General features: G+C 46.3%; 1 protein-coding gene across 4 annotated transcripts in view; it reads right to left on the minus strand.

Annotated features, from left to right (window-relative positions):
• The window catches only part of fwd (phosphatidylinositol 4-kinase beta fwd), a 123,384-nt gene that overhangs the window by 79,147 nt on the left and 22,094 nt on the right, over positions 1-22,143 (minus strand). For all 4 annotated transcript variants that reach the window (XM_037426319.2, XM_075894734.1, XM_037426318.2 and 1 more), the window contains 2 exons: positions 3,064-3,198; positions 1,854-1,945 (listed from right to left, as the gene is read on the minus strand). In XM_037426319.2, coding sequence (XP_037282216.1) covers positions 1,854-1,945; positions 3,064-3,198 — 227 coding nt within the window. The remainder of the gene's footprint in view (positions 1-1,853; positions 1,946-3,063; positions 3,199-22,143) is intronic.

Raw genomic sequence — 22,143 nt, forward strand, 5'->3', positions numbered from 1 at the left:
CTGGTGCTTGTTCCTGGATACGCCTCCGGAAAAGCGTCATCAGCTTCTTGTGCGTCGCAACGAAAAGCCTCACAACAGTAAGCATTACCGGTAATCAGCGCAGGCGCCCGTCTGGTGTAGTGTCACTTTAGGCCTACTGCACGCTTTTGTAGGCAGCTACCTAAACGTGCTAGGCTGCCGATCGCTGCTTCTTCGTTGTGCGGGATCATGTTCAAGCGTGCATCGCTTTACAGAAACGCAAGCCCCGAGAAACCTTGTTGTATTATGCCAACATTCGCACCATACAGTGAGCGTAACCATACTGTTCGCTTTTATTCAGCCACAGCCCAAACGCGCCTCCGTCCGCTACCAGGATTGCTAGAGCATCGTGAAGAGCACATTGCTTATGGAAAGCTTGTCGTCGCTGTGTTAACCCAGCAGGCTACTCACAGAGTCTGTGCATGGCCTGAAGCAGAGAGGGCGTACTCTACAACAAGCGGATCGGCAGCCATAGTGTGCGCTGAGCGAAGCGCTGCGCGCAGATAGCCATGCAATAAATGATTTGGCTCTCTGACCACGTTCCATTAAAAAAAAAAAAAACTGCGTCAGTTTTCGCTTAGGGGCAAACCGCGGAACAACTGTATCACGGAGAGCCGATTGTGTCTGTTCAGTTGCTGTACCACACTGCATATCCCAGACCCTGCAGTAGTTTCGAAATGCTCATCGGCGTTGCCATCGCGTGGTATTGGGCGGTTGTGCGAGAGTCAGAAACTTTTTTGCCCTTTGACAAAAAGAAAGAAATGGCTTTGCGGTGGGCGCTTTAGGCAATATTTCCCGTGGCACTGAAATTCTTCCTTTGTTGGCTGTGATGGCGCATGTCAGGAGATGCAAATTTGTAACTGGTGGTAATGCGTAGAACGTTTAGTGAGTAGTTATGCCGGCATCCCCAGCAGGTTTTAACAGGGTTTCAGTGTATTCGCGATTGAGCATGTCGTACTTTGAAACATCGAGCACCGTGGCCATGCACACTACAGCCACGCTTTCCGCTCGAAGTCATGGTTAGGCCTCCTCCGCCCCGAACTCAGCAGGCAAAAACATCGTGCTAGCAGATATGCAAAAGCGAGGAAGCCGTAATGTGCTTTGTCACAAGCAACAAATTACATCGGCCGCTGGCTCCTTAGAACAGCAAATAGGCATCTTGCGTACGGTAGCGGACCCCAACCAAGCTCGCCACCCACCAACCGTTTGGAACAGTGGTGGCAAAGGCAGTGGTGGTTTTGCATGTGGGGGTGCGTCAAGCACGCTGTGCGTCGATTTTTCCTGGCCATAGCTCAGCATAACTAATTATTAAGAGACCGGAGATCAGCAGCCTTCATTTTTAAGTCATTACGTCGATATCCGCGGCACTATTCCCGTCTTGAAAGTAAACCAAGTGATGTTTGAAGCCGGAAGTAATAAAATTTAGGATGTCTGTGGTAGAAAAGTCCGCTGTAAGGGAGTCTTCATCACCTTGCTGGCCTCACATTTTAGTCAAACATATCAGAATGCCTGATGTGTCAGAATCTGTAGTAAACAAAGCTCAATCAATAGATAGGGAGGTCGGCATAATGCCTCCAATCAGTATGTAGAATCCAAATGCCTGTTGTAAGCAGATCCGTGGTAACGAGGTTAAACTGTACATATGTCGTTACCGAAGGTGGACACCATTTGTGGCCACCTTGGGAGAGCCAGATTCCACTTTGAGCCATTCTTTCTCTTCACTCTTATGTAAACACATTCTTTATATACCAAGAATATGTGGGAGTCAAGGCTATCATCACAGACCGCTAAAGAAAGTAACTTTTGAACCAAAGCACGTCTCTCGCAGAACTTACCAGTAGCATCAGAGAGGGAACGCTGATGGGTCTTCTTTGAAGACACCCCTAAAAATGATGAGGACATTTGCTGGACGGTAGCAACACGTGGCCTTCAAACAAAAAGAAAGAAAATTTACATATTTTACAAGCCACTTTTCTTTTGAAGCCATTTGAATAATTTCTAAGCGAACTGCATCTGATAGTTTTAGCTGTGTCAGCCTGGTGAAACAGACATTGCAAGAACAGTGCCAAAATTCTGAAATTCTACCACTAGTGTACTACGAATATCAGCAGAAATGATATGCAAACTTTGAAAAGATCATTTATAGAAAGGACAAAAGGATGCATTAGGTACTCAAATAACTAACTTTGTTTCAGAGATGGTTCACTGACAAGCATCAATGCATACTAAAGACTTGCCTGACACAGCCAAAAACTCATGACAAAAACAAAAGCCTTGAAATGAACACACACAACTAAAAGACCTATCCCACCAGACCTTTTGCTGCCATTTTACAATAAAAGCTTTAAATACGGGTTCACTTTACAGAGGCACTGAAAAATTTGTTCATGTAACCATAGAATATATTCACTAATAGAGCTTATTGCCCCACGAATTCAAAGGCACAAAAACTTTAAAGATCCGTCCAGTACGAGCGGAGTTATAAAGATTTGTTGCACGCTGCAAATGCATTCTCTCTTCTCTCGTCCCGATAAAAGCGCTGATAGCTAAGCAGAGGGGAATGGGATGGGCAACGAAAACATGTGACATATACCTCGTGATCTTGAACACTCTTTTCCTTTTTTTTTTTTTTTTGAATACACGGCTTTTCAGTGTGATTGTGCCTGCCCGACCTCCCACGGCGATCCTCGTAGCGACCGAGTGCACCATATTCAAATCATTCAATGGCTGATAGATGGCCTTCTGCGAGTGATTTTTGAGCGTCTTCCGTCATTTTTTTGAGAGAAGAGAAAGCAATTTTGGGGGGACCATTTATTGTGAATTTCAGGCCACGTACTGCGCTATATTATTTGGCTCGCATGTTCTGGGGAGCCTGTACTACCGATTGGAAGCGGTTTCTGACCATACTCAAAAAATGTTGCAGGTCCCCTTTAAGCATGCTTATGGTTCAAACATATTTCTGACCAATCATTAAGGCAGTACTACTAATCATGACGTATTCATGTACAACCATGTCCATGACTGCAAAGTTGAGAGAGGCCTCACCGGAAGTGCTCGGAAAGAATGAGCTGCTTGAGCTGGTGGCCTTGCGAGCGTTTCCGAGGGGGAGCATTGGGGTCCGAGCAGAAGGCCGACAGCAGCCACACCAGGTGCAGGGAAAAGTCCGTGTCCTTGCTGCACCTGGACGACAAAGTACAGGCAACTCAGTGATGCTATCGAGGTCTGTTCACTTGGAGCAGCAAAATTCCCCACTTTGGAGCAGGTAATATGCATCTGGGAGCACTCTGGAGCAGCTGACTTAACAGCCTGGAGCACAATGAGAAGCTAATAGCATTACTATTCAAGAACATGAATAATTACTTTGGGGTTCTTGTGAAGAGCTGGAAATATTTCGATTGATTGCAAATCTCATGGAGCCAATCATCTTAGCAGCAATCCTTGTTTCACGAGATAATGCAATCCAGTCGAGCATTCTGGAACAACTTGTTCAGCAATCATTCTTGAAACAAATAAACAGCCTATCATTCCAATCAAATTTTACCTTATGAAATCATCATCATCATCAGCCTGACTACGTCCACTGCAGGACAAAGGCCTCTCCAATGTTCCGCCAGTTAACCCGATCCTGTGCTTGCTGCTGCCAATTTATACCCGCGAACTTCTTAATCTGATCTGCCCATTTAACCTTCTGTCTCCCCCTAAGCCTCTTGCCTTCTCTGGGAATCCAGTTAGTTAGCCTTAACGACCAGCGGTTATCCTGTCTATGCGCTACACGCCCGGCCCATGTCAGTTTCTTCTTCTTGATTTCAGCTATGATATCCTTAACCCCCGTTTGTTCCCTAATCCACTCTGCTCTCATCTTGTCTCTTAAGGTTGCACCTACCATTTTTCTTTCCATTGCTCGCTGCCTCGTCCTCAATTTAAGCTGCACCCTGTTTGTAAATCTCCAGGTTTCTGCTCCGTAGCTAAGTACCAGCAAGATACAGCTGTTATATGCCGTCCTCTTGATGGATAGTGGAAATCTACCTGTCACAATTTGAGATTGCTTGCCAAATGTACTCCACCTTATTCTTATTCTTCTAGTTACTTCAATCTCGAGGTTCGGCTCCGCGGTTATTACCTGTCCTGAGTAGGCATAGTCGTTTACAACTTGTAGTGCACTGTTACCTATCTCGAAGCGCTGCTCTCTTCCGAAATTGTTGTACGTTACTTTCGTTTTCCACAGATTAATTTTAAGACCCACCTTTTTGCTCTCCTTGCCTAACTCCGTAATCATGAGTTGCAATTCGTCCCCTTAGTTTACTCAGCAATGCAATGTTATCGGCGAAGCGCAGGAAACTAATATACTCCCCATGAACTCTTATCCCTAACTGTTCCCATTCTAGCCTTCTGAAAACCTCCTGTAAGCACGCGGTAAGTAGCATTGGGGAGATTGTGTCCCCCTGCCTTACACGTACCCTTCTTGATTGGTATTCTGTTGCTTTCTTCATGAAGCACTATGGTAGAAGTTGATCCCCTGTATATTTCTTCCAGGATGTTTATATATGCTTCATCGACGCCCTGATTCCGCAGTGTCTGCATGACTGCTGATATTTCTACTTAATAAAACGCCTTCTCATAATCAATGAAGGCTATGTATAGTGGTTGGCTATATTCTGAGCATTTCTCTATAACCTGATTGAAAGTATGAATGTGGTCGGTTGTTGAGTAGCCTGTTCAAAATCCTGCTTGTTCCTTTCGTTGATTGAATTCTAATGTTGTATTAACTCTGTTAGCAATTACCTTTGTAAATAGCTTGTATACTACGGAGAGCAAGCTGGTCGGCCTGTAATTCTTCAAGTCCTTGTCATCTCCTTTCTTATATATTAAGATGATGTTGACATTCTTCCAAGACTCTGGTACTCTTCCTATCAGGAGACACCTCGTAAACAGGGTGGCTAGTTTTTTTAGCACAATCTGTCCTCCATCTTTCAGTATATCTGATGTTACCTGATCCTCACCAGCAGCTTTGCCTCTTTGCATGCTCTCCAAAGCTTTTCTGACTTCTATCGTTACTGGTGGGGTGTCATCTGGGTTACTGCTAGTTCTTATAGTATTAGAGTCGTGGTTGTCCCGACTAGTGCACAGATCTCTGTAAAACTCCTCCGCTATTTTAACTATCCTATCCATATTGGTAGTTATTTTGCCTTCTTTGTCCCTTAGTGCATACATCCGATTTTTGCCTATCCAAAGTTTTCTCTTCACTGCTTCACCTTATGAAATAGCATTCTCTAAATACACCTACGTGTGGTTATCAGCAGACATGATAGACAAACGCTACGACGTACAACAATGCCACAACAATAGACTTTCACTGTCTCAAATGTACTCCCCCTAAAACAACCCCAAGGAGAGAGAGAGAGTGGTTCTTTTTCTTCACCATTTATTACATAGCTGGGCATAACATGACTTCACTTCGCAAGTCATGTGAAGCCACCTCCCTTCCCTCTGTCTGAGGCCTTTCTGTGCTGGAGTACGAGTACTCTCACAGTGCTTGCAGACAATATCTTGCACATGCACCAGGTTGCCCAAATATGGCAATACACTTCAATCGGGTTTCCATGGAAGTGTCAGAAAGTGCCTTCAAAGGTAGACTACACAATTTAAAAACTATCCATTATGCAGCAAAGTAGTATAATAGCTAGTTTTTATTGTGATAGCAATTATATTGACATTCTTAACTGGTTTTTGCAACATCATGTCTTGTGTGATGTCCAAATTGATAACAACCTAACGGGGTCGTGATGCGAACGAAGGGAGCATTCGGCAAGTTCAAGGTGCCGCTCTTTATTTGGCTGAACATGTGGCCATGAATTGAAAACTCAATCTTGTAGCGTACACGTATCCCAAAGGAGTATGGCCACTAGCTTGGGTTCGGTCTTAGAGAGCCGCAGAGCAGGCGTTAACTATCGCCGTGGCGAGAGCACGATACCACTCAAGGTCGCAACACTTTGCCTGCCGCAACACCAAAAACGCAGTATAAAGCCCGTTGCAAAGGGCGGCAGGAAAGCAGATGGGCTTATCCACACCATGAGCGAGAAGTACCACACAGAGTGCCACGAACACGTCTCCGTGGTAAAAGTGATTCACGGAGACACCGGGTCGACCAAGGCCCGGTTGCTCGAGCGAGGGCAAAGGTGTTCGCACTGGCTTCGGAGAGATACGGGTTGGCGTAGCTTGGCCACACACTAGGACACCGTACTGCTCTTCGGCCAAGCGTACGCAAAAGGGGCAACAAAAAGATGAGCGTTCGCCATCGGCGCAAGGTGCCATCAGCGAAGTTCGACGAGCCCCAAACAATGGGAGTTGACGGACGGAAAAGGGAATGCGTGCTCACCCTAAGTTGTCTCTGAAAAATCCGACTCACTCCCGACGCGCGCGTGCAAAACGTTCCGAAAGACCCCGCGCGCGGCACCACAGTCGACATTCGCTACCGAGTGAGAGGGGTTAAGCGTCACTTCTCATTCTCCCAGCGCAGCAGACAGCAGAGGAGAGGAGTCATGTCGGGACATGAGAACGCCAGAAAAGGTGGCAAAGCCCGCCCAAAGGGAGTGGGCTAGCCTCAATTCCCGCAATTCACAGCAAGAATTGCACACTGTACAATGATATCAGCACAAAGAGCGCTGGTAAACTGGTAATCATTGGAACATGCCTTCTTTCATACATCGGATCTTCCAGCCTTATCACTACCCATCACACAAACTCTGAAATAAGCTTGAGCGTTCGCGTATTGCATGCAATCATAACAAACTGGTCATCCACAATGGTGAAGCAGTTTCACTTGGCGTTGCTAGCAATCTTTGTGGGCATAAACCGAATACAGTAAAAGCGAATTAAGAAATGCACATGGCATTACATCTTACAATAGAGCGGGAGTGACAAACACGGGTGAAACAGAGGTAAAAAGAGCTGACCTATCTCCCCAGCGTGCCAGGTCTGTCATCAATCACTACTCAAGTGGACAGGAAATCCCCTGCCCGTCTTCAAGGAAGGGGTGTGGAAGGGGGGAGGATTGTGTTGCTAGAGCAGCACAACTGTGAAGTTTGATTTTAAGGGCGCGGGTGCGACCGCTGGCGTGCACACTATTTCGGCAGACATCACTGACGGCACGCATACTTGTTACGTATTGATCTCTCAGTGCAGACAGCACAAAAAGTGCATCGCTCCCTAAACCAGTCATGGAGGGAGTACTATTGAGCATTGAACCACAAGGTGGCAACACCACTGTGTCGCCACACTGGACCTCCATTCATACGTGCCATTCATGCTGTACGTGCATCAGCACGCAAGAGGTGTTCCGTGGGGTCTCTAGGGGTCGTTGTCAGATGGTATGCAAGTCACCGCAAGGATCTCAAACACAGCGCGTGAAGCAAGTTCCTGGCACATGTGGCGAGTGCGCGAATTTTTGAAATGGTGACCCCGTCACTAGGGCTCCTCGCGGATAAGGTCAAGCCTTATTTGGTATAACGATACAATTTGTTCGTATCGTAATCATTGCTAAAAGCTTAGGTGAAACTGGTTAAAGTGACTATGGCCACTCAAGTGATCGAAGCGGTCTCTGAATGCGAAGTAGGCGTTGATAGCGCACCAAGTTCTTGAGCAGTCCCATGATGCCTAACTGGACATAGTCTAGTTAACCTCTTTACCCGTCTTACATTCTCTCCCGTGACGCCATGAGATGGCCCGTGCTCCGGCAACTTCACCCTTCGAGTGACGCAGCTCCTCACCCCAATATCAAGCAATGACTGCAATACTGTCATGTTTTTTTTTTTCCTTTTCCCATCAGCTATCAGCACTGGAAAGCGAGGGGCAGACGTGTAACATGACATAGCTGCTTCACAGCAGGCTATCCGACACCAGGGATGTTAGCGATCGCAAGCTAGTGAAAGCTGTGCCAATTAAAGGTGTGGCTGCTTCGACCAGGAGGCATGCTTTTATTAATGGGATGGCATTTTTAAAAAAGGCACCATAGCACTCACGAACTCCAAAGGATGGGGCCTTTTAGGGGCATATACCACAAGAGCGATTACATGCACAGATGTGGTGGTGAAAGGAATTGCGAAAAATCTCTTCTGGGTGAATATCCATGGATAAAGTATATTTGAACAAAGGTGTCAATGTGTTCCCATTCACGGTTCATATGCTCTTCTGTGCATGCGAAGCGCGGAAAATATGATCGAGATATCCAGAAACTGATGCAACAGACATTCTGGCGGCACGCGCAGTTAATGAAAATTGCTTTGGTTACATGCAGTGAGACTCTTGAAACGAGCTGTCAAAAGCGTTTCTGGAAAGGAAGATGTCCGCCAATGACTCACCATCACACTTGTACACTACCAATCGTCCCAGACATCACGAACCTTTGTGGAGAGCGCGTTTTGCCTCTGAGCCGACAACAGAAGCTGCGTGAGCGCCAAGCATAGCATCGTGAATTACTTGGGAAGCATGCATGATTGCTGTTTATTCGGCAGAATAATTCTAGGTACGTGGTTGTGACTGGCGGCCCCGAGAGCAAGCTGCACGTTTCGATGCACTGGCGTGGTTATTGGAGCCAGATATCCGAGACTTCGGCACAGTTTTCGTTAATATTGACAGAATGGCACAGTAAATCTGATTTGGTGCAGGAGTGGAATCACTGGGCAACTAGTCGAATTAGTGGCAATCTTTGAGAAGCAGCAGCAGCAGCAGCAGGAAGAACTGAACAATTCATGCATTTGTGCTCTAAACGAACCTCCCGCATGTTTCATAAAAACCTGGCCCTAGCATATAGCAGCACTTCCCTTTTGAAGGAGTAACTGGAGCAGCCGCACTTCCATCACTGCCCATGCCAAGCTTTCAGGCAGATATATACATGGAAGTTACCAAACCAGTGAATGCTGCTCTGCTTGTGTGAGCGAGGGGTCATGGTGTTTTGTTATCATTTGTCAGTATGATGGGATCTCCACAAACAATCGTCTTGCCAGAAATGGCACCATACAGAATGGCAGGACTTGTACATGGTTTGCGGTAAAGTAGCGAAATTTCAAAGGTTGTGGGGATCCGAGGCATGCCCGCGACCATTCAGCCGTACGGCAGCTCCCTTTCCCTTTTCCTGCTCTGGTAACGGCACCTGGCGATAGATGGCGCTACGTGCGGGCGCGGCACGTGTTACGTGCACGCTGAGAGAGCTCTTTCCTCCGTGGTCGGCACCGGGTAAGCATGTGTTTCCTTCGTCCGCGTCCCCTTTGGGAATAGCGAGACTGTAGCCTGCCTGGGGCCCTTGGCATCTCGGCAGGCGTGTTTACTTGAGTGCTAGCTTCGGTACCGTGCGCTAAGCCAACAGCGGTGCCTAGCGCTTTAAGTGGTCGTACCGCATCGAGCTGCACTTGCCGTAGGCCTAAGCATACGAGGTTTGCCCTAACTCTCGCGACCAGGCCCAGTGGCCATCGTGAGAGTGTGCAGCATAGCCGCGAGTGACCTTTTCCTGACCGGCGTGTCAAAGCTCGCCATTGCCTGTTGCGACGTGCTCGCAATTTCCCCTTATCGTGAACGTTCGCGTGCGGGAACCTTTGCTCTCCGCGTCCCGGGAGCGGACGTTGTACTGTTGCTCGGGGTGCCACCAAAGGCAATAAAAAGTTGGTGTATTCCTATTATTCGAACACTGTCTGTTTTGCCGCGCTGCGCTGAATGCCTTGTTTAGTTGAGCGCGGGCAGAGCGGGGCACTACACGCGAGTAGGTGACGGATTCGTGGCCCTGTGGCTCGCTAAGCGTGAACCCGCGGTGATCATCCGCCACGATGAGTAGCGAGGTCACCATACTCGATGAGTAGGGAGGTCACCATTAGGCCCATTTTACTTCTCCAGACAATAATAATTAGAACTAACAGACAAGAAAGTCAAGGAAATATAGGGGATGCCATTTGCAGTAATTATAATGGACATGCATATAAAGTAAACAGTACGAGAAGACAAAAAATGCACACATACAGTGGGATGACCATCATAACTATAGCCAAGTGAGTTGGTCGAGCATCAGACGCGTCACTCCAAGGTTCGGTCCCTCCCCACGGCGAGTTTCCACAATTACTACTAATAGCATCCCCTTTCTTGTCGGTAGGTTCTAATTATTCCAGAATAGCAGTAACATTTCAGATCAAATGAAGCCAACTAGGCCAATCACAAGCACTGCTCAATACATTCAGTGTCTGCTGGCTTTGAGTGAATAAAGGCTTGTTGCTTTTTGAGCAGCCGTAATTTATACAACAGTACAACAATGACCTGTGACAGTGCATTTGCCACACATTGCATATGTGCAAATGATAAGGCACTACAAGGTGAAGCCGATTCTGCAATGCAAATTGTGAATGACGAACAAATTAACTAAGACACGCTCAAGCATAAGTTGTACTATACTCGGCGACAACTCTTCTTGGCACTGAAAGGAAAGCTACGGAGGCAGAGCTTCTGCAAGCGTAGCACTACGGAAAGTAGTTTGCTCTGGCGCATGTCTCGTAACGCTATGGAAAGTGACGGGGTCGTACCATCAGCGTTTCGTGTATACACAGACGCCACTTGGCATTTGAGGTGCACATAAAAAGGTGGGACTTTCTCGTGCGTTCAAAACCATCAAGTCACAACAAATAAATTAAAGTAAATACGACTATCTGAATGATGGGAGCTGCGTCCTCTCTCAAATAGCTCCATACCGAAAATAAAGGGGGAACTTCTATATTTCACTATGAAAATACGGGCGCTGTTGTAGAACTACATTCACTGGTGGTAGGATGCCCGTGATTTGGCTATGTAGCCTTCCCTCCAATGCCAAGAAACGTTGTCGCCGAGTATACATAGGTCTTTTTGCGAGGACATACAGAGTGAACCGGCAAAAGCTCGTGGTGCATGAGAAATTATCCAAATCCCCATGGTTATCACATGTGTCAATGAAGGCTTGCAAAAAATAAAGAGAGAAATCAAAATTTGCCAACACCACGTACAGTGGGAATTGATGATATACGTAGCTCGAATGAGGTTGATATGTCACTTTAAAATCGGAAAGCGTTACGAGGCGTAGATGAATTATGCCGTACAAGACTTCCATGTCAAGATTATCATGTTTGGACATATAATTTACCTTCGTCATCTGTTCACATCACCTGATACCAAATTTGGTATCTGTGGAGCTAGCAAAACGGCCGCGAGCACACTCTGAGCACAGCAGGTAGTCAAGTTTTAAATGACAAACATATCATGATTATCATGTTTGGACGTGTCATTTACATTCGTCATCCATTGATGTCACATGATACAAAATTTGGTATAGGTGAAGCTAGCGAAACGGCCACAAGCACATCATGAGCGCAGCATGTAGTCATGTTACATGAAACGCATCTCATGATTATCAAGTTTGTACCAGTTTCATACCTTTGTCTTCCATTCATGTCTCATAATGCCAAATTCGGTTTATTTGAAGCTAGCGAAATGGTGGCGAGCACATCATTAACGGCCCAATATACTCCTACGTAACGTCGACGCATGCACACTCTGGGCGCAGCAATGCTAAGCTAGCAAAACGTGCAGCATTCTATATTGCCAGGCGCAACCGGTGCGACCAGCCAAGCCCTACAACAACCGGCGCGAAATGCGACATGCTGCATTTCACGTGATTTCGTGCCGATGACGTTACCCAGACAGCACCGCCAACACCCTCTAAAGGTTGGTGTTGGCGCCGTGTCTGCCTCTCTTCATGACGGAGGGACGCCGGGCGCCCTCATTCGCCAAAGCAACACAGCGCATTGCGCACCTGCAAGTATGTGGCAGACATATCGGCGCTTGGCGTGGCATCGCCGGTGTGACGCGACAAAACGAACGCCGGCACCCACTCGCATCGGGTCATGTTGAAACGCATTGGCTTCCTGAGTATGGCATGTAGTCATGTTCTTACATGACATGCATCTCATAATAATTGTCATGTTTGCACGAGTCACATACCTTTGTCATTCATTCACGTCCTGTAACACCAAATTTGGTATAAGTGAAGCTAGCGAAACGGCCGTGAGCACGTCATGAGTGTGGCATGTGGTCATGTTACATGACACGCATGGCAAGATTTTCATGTTGTGGTCTGTCACTTGTGTTCGCCATGCAGTCATGTCGTACCCTACCAGTTTTGCAACATGTCATGTGAACGAAGCCACCGCAAGAGCAGCAAGACCATGACATGTAAATCATGACATTGATGACATACATGTCATGATTTTCATGTTATGACTAGTCATTTGTGCTCGTCATACAGTCATGTTATGCCACACCAATTTTGGTATCGATACCATTATCAAAACGGCCAGAAGAGCTAAAAGCTGGCTGGTGGCTGGCTGGCTCGATCGTAGCTAAATGGGTGGGTGGGTGGGTAGGTGGGTGGGTAGATACATAGATAGATACGTTCAAAGTCACCAAAGTTCGCTAAGAAATGCTTTGCATTAAAGAAAAAAAAAAAGCTTTAAAGGGCCCTTGCAACAAAAATTGAGCGTGCAGATTTCATTCCTTCATCAATTGCAAAACGACGCTGGGAGCACTGCAAAACGGCCACCATGAGCTGAGAGACACGCGGTGACTGGAACCAGCCGTTCACGTCAGAGGGAAAGTGAAATGAGAAACAGAACGTTTTTTTCTTGTCCACTGCTGGAGCTTGAAAGCTGAGAACCTCCGCTATCATTTACCATATCAACTATTTTCTTTGCATTAATCTCTGTTTCCTACAGCGCTCATTCTCTGCAGAATGCAGACAAAAAGCATAGCAGTCCTGCTTTTTCTTCAGTAAATCGGTGTCCCTCTCTACCTGTGGTGTGTTTATATATGAAAGGTGCAAATGTCTGCCAGCACACGAACAGATAGTCATTAGAGAGAGTGGGCAAGCAGCCTTTATGCTTAGCTGCCACTCATTTTGCTTACATGACTCATGTCCAGAAGGAGATTGTCATTTCCATTTACAGTGGGTGAATGTTACCAAAAAAACCTTAGATTTCGGACTTCCAAACACCTAAACGAACATCTGATCAGTAGAAACCGGATTATAGGCAAATGCCTATTTTGTTCCCTCTGTTTCTATCGTGCAATTTTAATATATGAGCATCAATTAGGGGTTAAAAAGGGCTTTTACGGTGTTTTTATAGTGCCTATAAATGCCTGTTTTGGGTGCCTAAATGCCTATAAATGCCTATTCTCCAAATGAGCGCCAATATGAGCGCTATTCAAGCCCAAATTTTGTTTTCGAGCGTGGTGTGGAACCGTTATTCATGTAAAAAAGGCAACACTGATATTTCCAAACGGTATAATGTTCAACGAAGACAAAGCTGACATGCTGCGAGCGATTGGAGGAGGAGCATGAGGAGTGCAAAGACACTCTTTCTGCAGCCTTAAGAGGAAGCACGTCTCAGCGTCTCCAGGGGAAGGAGGAGATAGAATTAAAGATGGGTAAGAAAATAAAAGTGACGTCTATGGTCGAGGACGCGGCGACTGCCTTCTACGGACAGCTGTCCAGTGCACTGAAGGAACTGAAGCACCGCCCTGAAAACCTGGGTGTTGCGGTGGAAAAGGAATAGCAGATTTTTTGGGGCAGCCGCTGGTAGCTGGAGAACGAATGAAAAACCATGAAGGGCCACTCATGGAATGGTCTTGTTCATTCAGTGGTGGCGAAGGTCGCCAAATCTTTATACTTTATTAGCGAAACCTGAGACAGGCGCTGACATGTTTACAGTCAACGGAGTATTTAGCATACATTAACCGTATGCTTGCATGCGCTTGTTCCGTATGAGATCTCTTGTCATATGTCTTTCAATGACAAACATGAAAAAATACAGAACAGAGCTTCAAGGTTTGTCCTAAGCCATTACTAAAAAATGACAGCTGTAACAACTGGGATGTGAATTACTGTCATCGCATCGAATTAAAGTGCGGTTAAAGTTCCTATGTCAAGCATTTCATGGTAAAACTCGCATTCGTAAATGAAAGTGCCTGAACAGTCCTCTTTGCGCAAAGGTAATTAAGACTTTAGAATGTTGTTTCATATATATTTTTTCTAATACAGCCAACTGCTGATTTTTCGGACCCTCTACGGAGCGAAAAACCGTTCGAAAATTCGGGCAGTCCAAAAAAATCAATGCAAACATAAAAAAAACACATTCTTTTACTGATAATTTTTAATGCAAGCAAAAAAAAAACGTACCATTTTGCTAATATTTCTCAATGCAAGCAAAAAACGCACCATTTCAGTGATATTTCTCGGATCAAGAGGGTCAAGGTCGAAGTACCAGACTTCTGGAACTCTCCAAAGCATCAGTGGGGTGGCTCTGAAAAGAGCCGTTAAAAAAAAATGCATGCAGCCTACAGCGGGTGCCGTCAGGGCAGCTGGTGTTAGAGCTGCAGTGGCTTGAAAAACTTGTTGATCATTGTTTGAACGGCGTTCCGCTTGCATGTGATCACATTCGCCTCGATCTTAGCAAGGGCCATGTCATCACTGTACACCAATGACAGCGTCATCAGTGCTCGCATCAATTCGGCGGTCGTAGGTGGCACAGGCGTTGGTTCCTCATTTTCGACATTGGAGTCGTCTCGATCCGCCATAACCTGACTGACTGTTTCGTCGTCGGTTAGCTCTGCGCAGAAGTCGAGCTCATTGTCAGCATCAACGAACCACACAAAAGTTATTTTCGTGGGCATGGAAGCACCAGCAGAGCGGAGGTAGTTGATAATATCATCCATGAGAGGGCACAAGTCAGTCACGCTGTTGCTTTTTTCAGGCAAGTCTGCTACCTCTGTGTCGAGTACGAAGCCCGCGTGCCGAAAGCAGTTGCGAAGCGTGTCTTGCGTTACTGCCTTCCATGCGTCCGCAAGCATTCCGACAGCAGACCGAAGGTCAACACTGTAGCCTTTCCCGTTTTCCGAGCACAGCACCATGCGTTTGAGTATACGTGAACGGTACAAAAGTTTCAGATTACGAATAACGCCTTGGTCTGTCGGTTGGAGGATCGCAGTCGTGTTGGGCGGCATGAATTCCATCTGGACAGCCTTCAAGTTATTGATGTGACCATGAGCAGCGCAGTTGTCAACGAAGAACACGCCTGTTTTGTTGTTCAAACTTCCTGTCCAACCTGCGGACATAACTCTCGAACTGCTGCGTTCCCCACGCCTTTTTGTTGGTTTCGTATAACACTGGCAGCGTTGCCCCTTTAAAACACCTTGGGCTCTTGGACTTCCCGATTACTAACAGAGGAAGTTTCTCACTGCCAGACATGTTGCTGCCGACAAGAACGGTCAGCCGTTCTTTGCTATGCTTGCCACCATGACATGCGTCACCAGCAAAAGAGAGTGTTCTTTCCGGCAGCAGCTTGTAAAACAAGCCAGTTTCGTGGCAGTTGAAAATGTTGTCAGCAGAGAACTGCTGCAACAAAGACTGGAGTTTTCTACTGCGGTACCGCGCAATAACTGCACTGTCGACGGCGCCACTTTCGCCACACATATTCTTGAACTCGAGGTCATTCCGATGCTTAAAGTTTCTCAGCCATCCATCACTGAACTTAAAATTCGTGATGTCCATTCAAAGCGCGAGAGTTTCCGCTTTTTGTTTCAAGATGCAGGCCAAGACTGGCAACCGCTTGGCAATCATTGAATTAAGCCACACGACGAGAGCGTCCTCAACCTTTGGATGAACACCTTGGCTTGCATTCATCTTTTGGGCACCAGACGATTTTTCGGCCGCTTCCAAGATCTTGTCTTTGTTCCTCAGGAAATCGAAAACTGTTTGCTTGGAAATGCCGAACTTCTTGCTCACGTCAGCTTGCGATCAGTCACTCTTCACTATGTTGATTTGATTGATATGTGGGGTTTAACGTCCCAAAACCACCATTTGATTATGAGAGACGCCGTAGTGGAGGGCTCCGGAAATTTCGACCACCTGGGGTTCTTTAACGTGCACCCAAATCTCCCACGGGCCTACAACATTTCCGCCTCCATCGGAAATGCAGCCGCCGCAGCCGGGATTCGAACCCTCGACCTGCGGGTCAGCAACCGACCTGCGGGTCAGCAGCCGAGTACCTTAGCCACTAGACCACCGCGGCGGGGCACTCTTCACTAACTTAATAATGGCGGCTTTCTTCTCTATCGTTAACCGACGGTACTGTTTTCCGCGCTTAGATGCCATCGACGAGGACAACGAAGGCGGAGTGGGGGCCATCGCAGGCAAGCGAAATCCTCACGATATGAACAAAGGAGTTTACTGATGAACGTCGAAGCACCTAAGCTTAGCATTGCAGAGCGCACTTCACACGATCGCACAACCACGCACTAGGCTAGCCAAACACCATGTGGGCTGCGTAAACAAAACGGCGCGACGGTGCCTCGGGTACTTCGGAGGTGGCACTGGTAAACATTCAAGATAGCCAGCGTGGCCAGACCAAATCGGTGTGTGACGGTTAGTTCTAGTTCGAAGTGGTAAAACGCTTCGCGAAAGCACTGCGCGGGAACCCAGAGTGGCACGTACGAGCATAAGCACTAAAGCGAAAGGAACTTTATTGGCGCTGAAAAATTTCCGGGTGGATAGTTTCCGACTGTCAGCGAAGCACCCTTGCACGATAAACACGGCCAGTGTTAGGAATCTCAGAGGCCGTGTGCGTTTCTCCGCTAACGATCGAGTCCAAGCAACAGATGCCGCCACAGTAGACCGGCACCCTCATTTACGCGATTGTAATCGCATGTGATGCAGTTGTGGTGGTTTCCGACCTTCCGTCGCGTCAAAAAGTCCGGTAAATTGAACTCCGGGGGGCTCGAGCGTCCGAAATTTTAGACTTCCTTATACATTGATTCTATGGGGCTCGTGGCGGTGCTGCGAAGATGTCCGAATTATTAGGCATGTCTGAAAATTCAGGTGTCCGAAAAATCGGCAGTCAACTGTAATTTATTTTTTGTTAGTTTCATGACAGAATGTAATGGGCTTATAAAAAGATCAAAGTGTGTTGTGTCAATGAAGCCACGTTTTCTTTAACATTGTAACCCATCTGCTGCACCGCCTTCGGGTAAAAAATGTGTTGTGCACGCGGCTTTTGTTTTGTTTGTAATTTATTTATAAGCGTCCCTTTCTAGGTGACATAATACGGTGTAGTTACACACTAGAAGTTCTTGCGTGCCCAATGAAAAGCGTTCTACCATGGTGATTTTTCAAATTGGTTCGCTACAAGCCACCAAAGCATGATGCAAAGAAGCAAGCTTGAATTCCTTGCCTCTCGTCCCATGTAGCCATCGCGAGCCTCATTCCTTTCCTGTTTTCTTCGGTATCGGGGCTGGAGAATCACATGACGCATACGCACCAAGAACAACATGCGTAAGCAAGGTCTCGCATGCATGCCGTACCCCAGTCTACTTGTGCATGTACGCCATCGATGTCTTTTAGCGTTCTCTGTTGTGTATTACCAGTTTCTGTGGGGTAGATCAGTCGGTGCGTGTACTTTAGGAGAGGCTGGCAAGGATCATGTATCGTGACCGCGATAAAACACGTCGCTCCGCTCAAACTGCGGTCAGAGACAACACACCAAATACAAGCTAAGCGTTGTCAGGGTTGGCGATGGCGCTATGAAGCAACGACAAGAAGACGAACGCAAGCAAAATGTGGTATTAGTAATAGCCGTAGTACAGTCGCCGACCGATTTTTGGTACTCCAAAAATTCGGGCTTGTTGGATATTTCGGACCTTATAAGTGCACTGTCAGGGTTCCCATAGGGCTAATGCATTTTTTAACGGTTTTTCAGACAAATTCGCCCCCTAATGTTAGATTTTTCGGACTAAATCACTTGTTTTGAGCTGTGCCACGAATCTTTATGGACGCCGCCACGTTGAATTTTACGCCGGCTTGACTAAACTTAGTGGATTAATTTTAAAATGCATTTCCTGCCTCCAAGATTGTAAAGCAAATGTCCTATTTCAAGTTTAGGAGGCCATGTCTGCTTTAGACAACGTAGCACGGGACCATTTTCTCGTCTTTGGTCAGTCGTAGTGGTCGGCACTGTCATCATCACACCGTACAGAGAAGGCGGATCTGCGCAGTAGTGGAGTGAATGTGCCTGCCACGATGACATTAGGGAGTTTTAGAATAGCGCACCGCGAGCCCTTGCGGTGTGGTCGCTGCCGCTGCGCATGCGTCAAAACGCGAGTCACCGTTCGCGGCCTTCCCACAGACAATCCAAAATAGCGTGCGGCGATTGCGGCCCGCGAAGTGTTTGTAGCTTCCGTGCATATGAGTTTGCGGTCGGGGTGAATGTCCCAAGACCTTTCCCTAGAGGAAGCAAACGCAATTTTAGAACTCATAATGTGTCCTGTGTCCGCTATACCCGCAACGCCTGCAAACGTTATTCTAAAACTCCCTATTTAAAGACTTCGCTCGTGCGGACGATGACAATTTCGTGCGCGAAGCCCACAGACGAAGACATTCTTCGCCATGTTTTGCTGCAGCCAGAGAGTGGTTCGGATGATGACGACGATGATTGCCCGCAGCTGTCGGCAGCGGAGATTGCCACCGCGGTGACGCTTTGGTCGAGCATTTGGGGTGATGATGTCACCTTGGCACAAATATAGGCGAACCAAATTGCTTCCAAGTGTAGTATGACGCAAGGCAGAATCATGGACTTTTTTAAGCCTGCCTGATGAAATAATGTTCATATTTCTGACAAAAACGAATTTTTTGGACTGTACAATTTTTTTTAAACTCTTTTTCGGTACTCGCCAGGTCCGAAAAATCGGTCGGTGACTGTAGTAGTTCTAGTATAGTAAGTAGTAGTATATAGTAGTAGTAACAGTGGTAGTGAGTGTGGTTTTATGTAAAAGAAACAGAATATGTATATGAGGGATGCCATAGTGGAGGTCTCAGCAAATTTTCACCACCTGGATTTCTTTAACGTGCACTGGCATCGCGCAGTACATGGACATCTACTTTCTCGCCTCCATCTAGATGTGACCGCTGCGGCCGGAATCGAACCCGCGGCATTCAGGTCAGCAGTGGAGCACCCTATAGCGACTGGTCCATTGAGGCGGACGCTAAACGAGGGCCGTTCAGTAAATAGCATCTGGAGGCTATTCAAAACAAAAATAAAAGTAATAACAAGCTGAGATTCCGTTTGCATGCTTTATTATTTTTCTCAGCTTTCATTCATAATATTGATTTTGAAAGGGCAGTGCAAAGACACAGGGAAAAGAAAGAAAGAGACAAAGAGGGCTGTCTTTCTTTTCCCTTTATTTTTGCGCTTCCCTTTCAAAATTATATGAATCAGCTAGCACAAACAAAAGAACTCCTCATTCATGTTACACAACAGAACACACAAATTGCACATGCCAAGTGGAGTAATGCCACATTTAACGCTCTTAATGAGCTACCTTTTAAAATGCAGGATGCTAGGAGACAGAACATTTTTCATCTGTTTTTCAAGATATAGCTGTCATTTAATGAAGTTCTGATGAAGAGTGTACGGTACGCGACGTCGGCCCACCAATGTCAACGTAAAGGAGCGACGTAAAAACAGGACCATTCCTTGCTGTACGTCACTCCCTAGATCTTGGAGCGCATGCCGGCGAGAAGGGCAAGTGGCATTCATTAGAACTTGAGTGTTTTTCTGTGACAGGTAATTTTGCCAATCTTAACAGGAATGCTCCGAAGCGCACAGTGCACCATTACGCTTGTCAGCTTGAAAGGCCCAAACCTATTGAGGGGCCCTTTAAAGTGTTCACCGATAGGGGAGAAATTCGTGCTACGCGATTAGACCTAGCATCCCTGTCTTCTGGAATATTGGTGGTCCGGTTATTTGCTCCTGCGCAGACCCTTCCAGCGATAACGAAATGAAAGAGACACAGGAGAGTGTTGATTAAATAGTGGACACTTGACGCACAATGTTAGACAACAAAACGAAAGACCACATATTGCAAATCAGACGGGACATGCATGCCGAGTTCAATCGTTGGTACATTTCTACTATCTTAAATATTATCATTTTTTTTTTTTGCTTCTTGCCTTAAATACAAGTCACTGACATTGTTGTTTCGGGATATTTCAATTTTTGAAGAAATTTATTGTGCCTAAAATTATGATTTTGAGGGCTTAAAACGGTGTTCTACCTGCCTGTCTTTAGCGCTTAAAACACGCTCTTTTATTGCCTGAAAATCCGGCCCCTACTGATCAGTCCTCCTGTTTTAAGAAATGCCCACACTGAATGCTCATATTTTTTTTCTCAGAAAATGAGACATGAAAGGGGAAGAAAAACATGTATGACATGGAAGAAGTTCAGCAGAAGATGGAAGCTTAGAGAGATTGAACTCCCCAAGGTGTCACTGGTACCAAGAGGCCATGTTTAGCAGCTTTCAACAGGAATTTCATGCTCAGATAAGACAAGACCGCTCGTGTTCATCCATTTTGCTTACATTGAAGATCCAGATTGGTGCGGTATAGAAAATTAGATCATAATTTTACATTTATGAATTGTGAAGAGACAAACTCGATGCTTTGTACTAAAGGCTTGCTGTTTTGACAACGTTGTGCAGTAAAGTTGTTTGTATAAGTACTGTTCAGCAAAGCCTGGGGTTTCTTAATCTCAGATGCAATAAACCTTTCTAATAAACCGTTGGCTCAGTAAGTATAAGGTCACTGCCAAAGCATTCCTGCTAGCAAATTTATGCTTTTTCACTTGCTATGCTTGAAATAGGGTCCACAAGCACATTGTTTATGATGATGATATATGGTGTTTTTTGGCGCAAGGGCCATTTGATGGCCAAAGAGCGCCAGTTCATGAGACAGGAATGTGGACAATGGTTGTGATTAGCGGCTGTATAAGGGCCATAAAATTCCTCGCAGTAAAGCGGGTAAAAACATACAAGTAATAAAATCATGACTATGCCGTGAAAGGTGTGCATGGTGTGAATAGGTGACAAAAGTTGGTGATAATGAAAAACGATGGTGGACATGTATGGCATTAGCACAAGTACCTCACACGTTAGTACCCTTGCGTGCAAGGGCCGTGAGGCAAGTGCTTTCCTGTGTAGCCACCGCAGCAAAAACCTCTCTAGAGAGGTCGTGCTACGGTATGCCCGGGTATATGATATGAAAATTATGAATTTCCTTTAAAAACGCTAATAATGATTTGTGACTAAAAAGCGGTTCCCTACCGACGAACATTGAAGGGTGTAAAGGTATATGTTGTCGGTAGGGTAATGGAAAATGCTGTTTTCTTATAGTTTCTAAGTGTTTACATTGGATTAACACGTGAAGGACGGTCAATGGTTCACCGCATCTGTCACACAATGGTGGGTCGCCACCAGACAAAAGATATGTGTGTGTCGTGTATATGTGTCCTATCCTGAGTCTCGTTAGTATAACCTCTGTATGACGCGATTTTGATACTGGCAGCCAATGACCAAGGTGTGGCTTGATAACGTGTAGTTTGTTTTGTGTGTGTGTATCCCACTTGCTCTGCCAGTAGTCCCCGAGTTTTCGTTTGAGAGACGGCTTAAGATCACGGGCCGGGATTGATGTGGGTGTAATGGCGGTGCTTTCGTGGGCGGATGCAGCAAGCTGATCCGCCATTACGTTGCCTTGAATCTCACGGTGCCCTGGCACCCAGCACACTACAACACGTTGGTTGAGATTGTAGAGTGTGCATAAAATAGAGTAAAGTGAGACGAGGACAGGGTTTTTTTGTTTTTTAAGACTGCGCAGAGCCGTTACAACACTGAGGGAGTCTGTATAAATTACTGCTTTTTGTATTTGTAGTTGCTTAATGTGTTTAGCTGCCACAAGTATCGCGTAAGCTTCTGCTGTGAAGATACTTGTGCTTGGATGTAGAGGGCCAGCATCCGAAAAGGATGGGCCGACAGCAGCGTAGGACACAGAGGAGTTGGACTTAGAGGCATCTGTAAAGAACTCAGGAAGTGTGTATTTGTGTTGAAGTTCCAGATGTATGTTCGGATATGGGCAATAGGCGCATGTTTTGTAACTTCTAGGAACGACACATCACAGTCTATAATCTGCCACTGCCACGGTGGCGGGTATGCTACAGGAGCCATTAAACTGTGTTCAAGTGA

Source organism: Rhipicephalus microplus, chromosome 5 (assembly GCF_043290135.1).
Source record: "Rhipicephalus microplus isolate Deutch F79 chromosome 5, USDA_Rmic, whole genome shotgun sequence".
Taxonomy (NCBI): domain Eukaryota; kingdom Metazoa; phylum Arthropoda; class Arachnida; order Ixodida; family Ixodidae; genus Rhipicephalus; species Rhipicephalus microplus.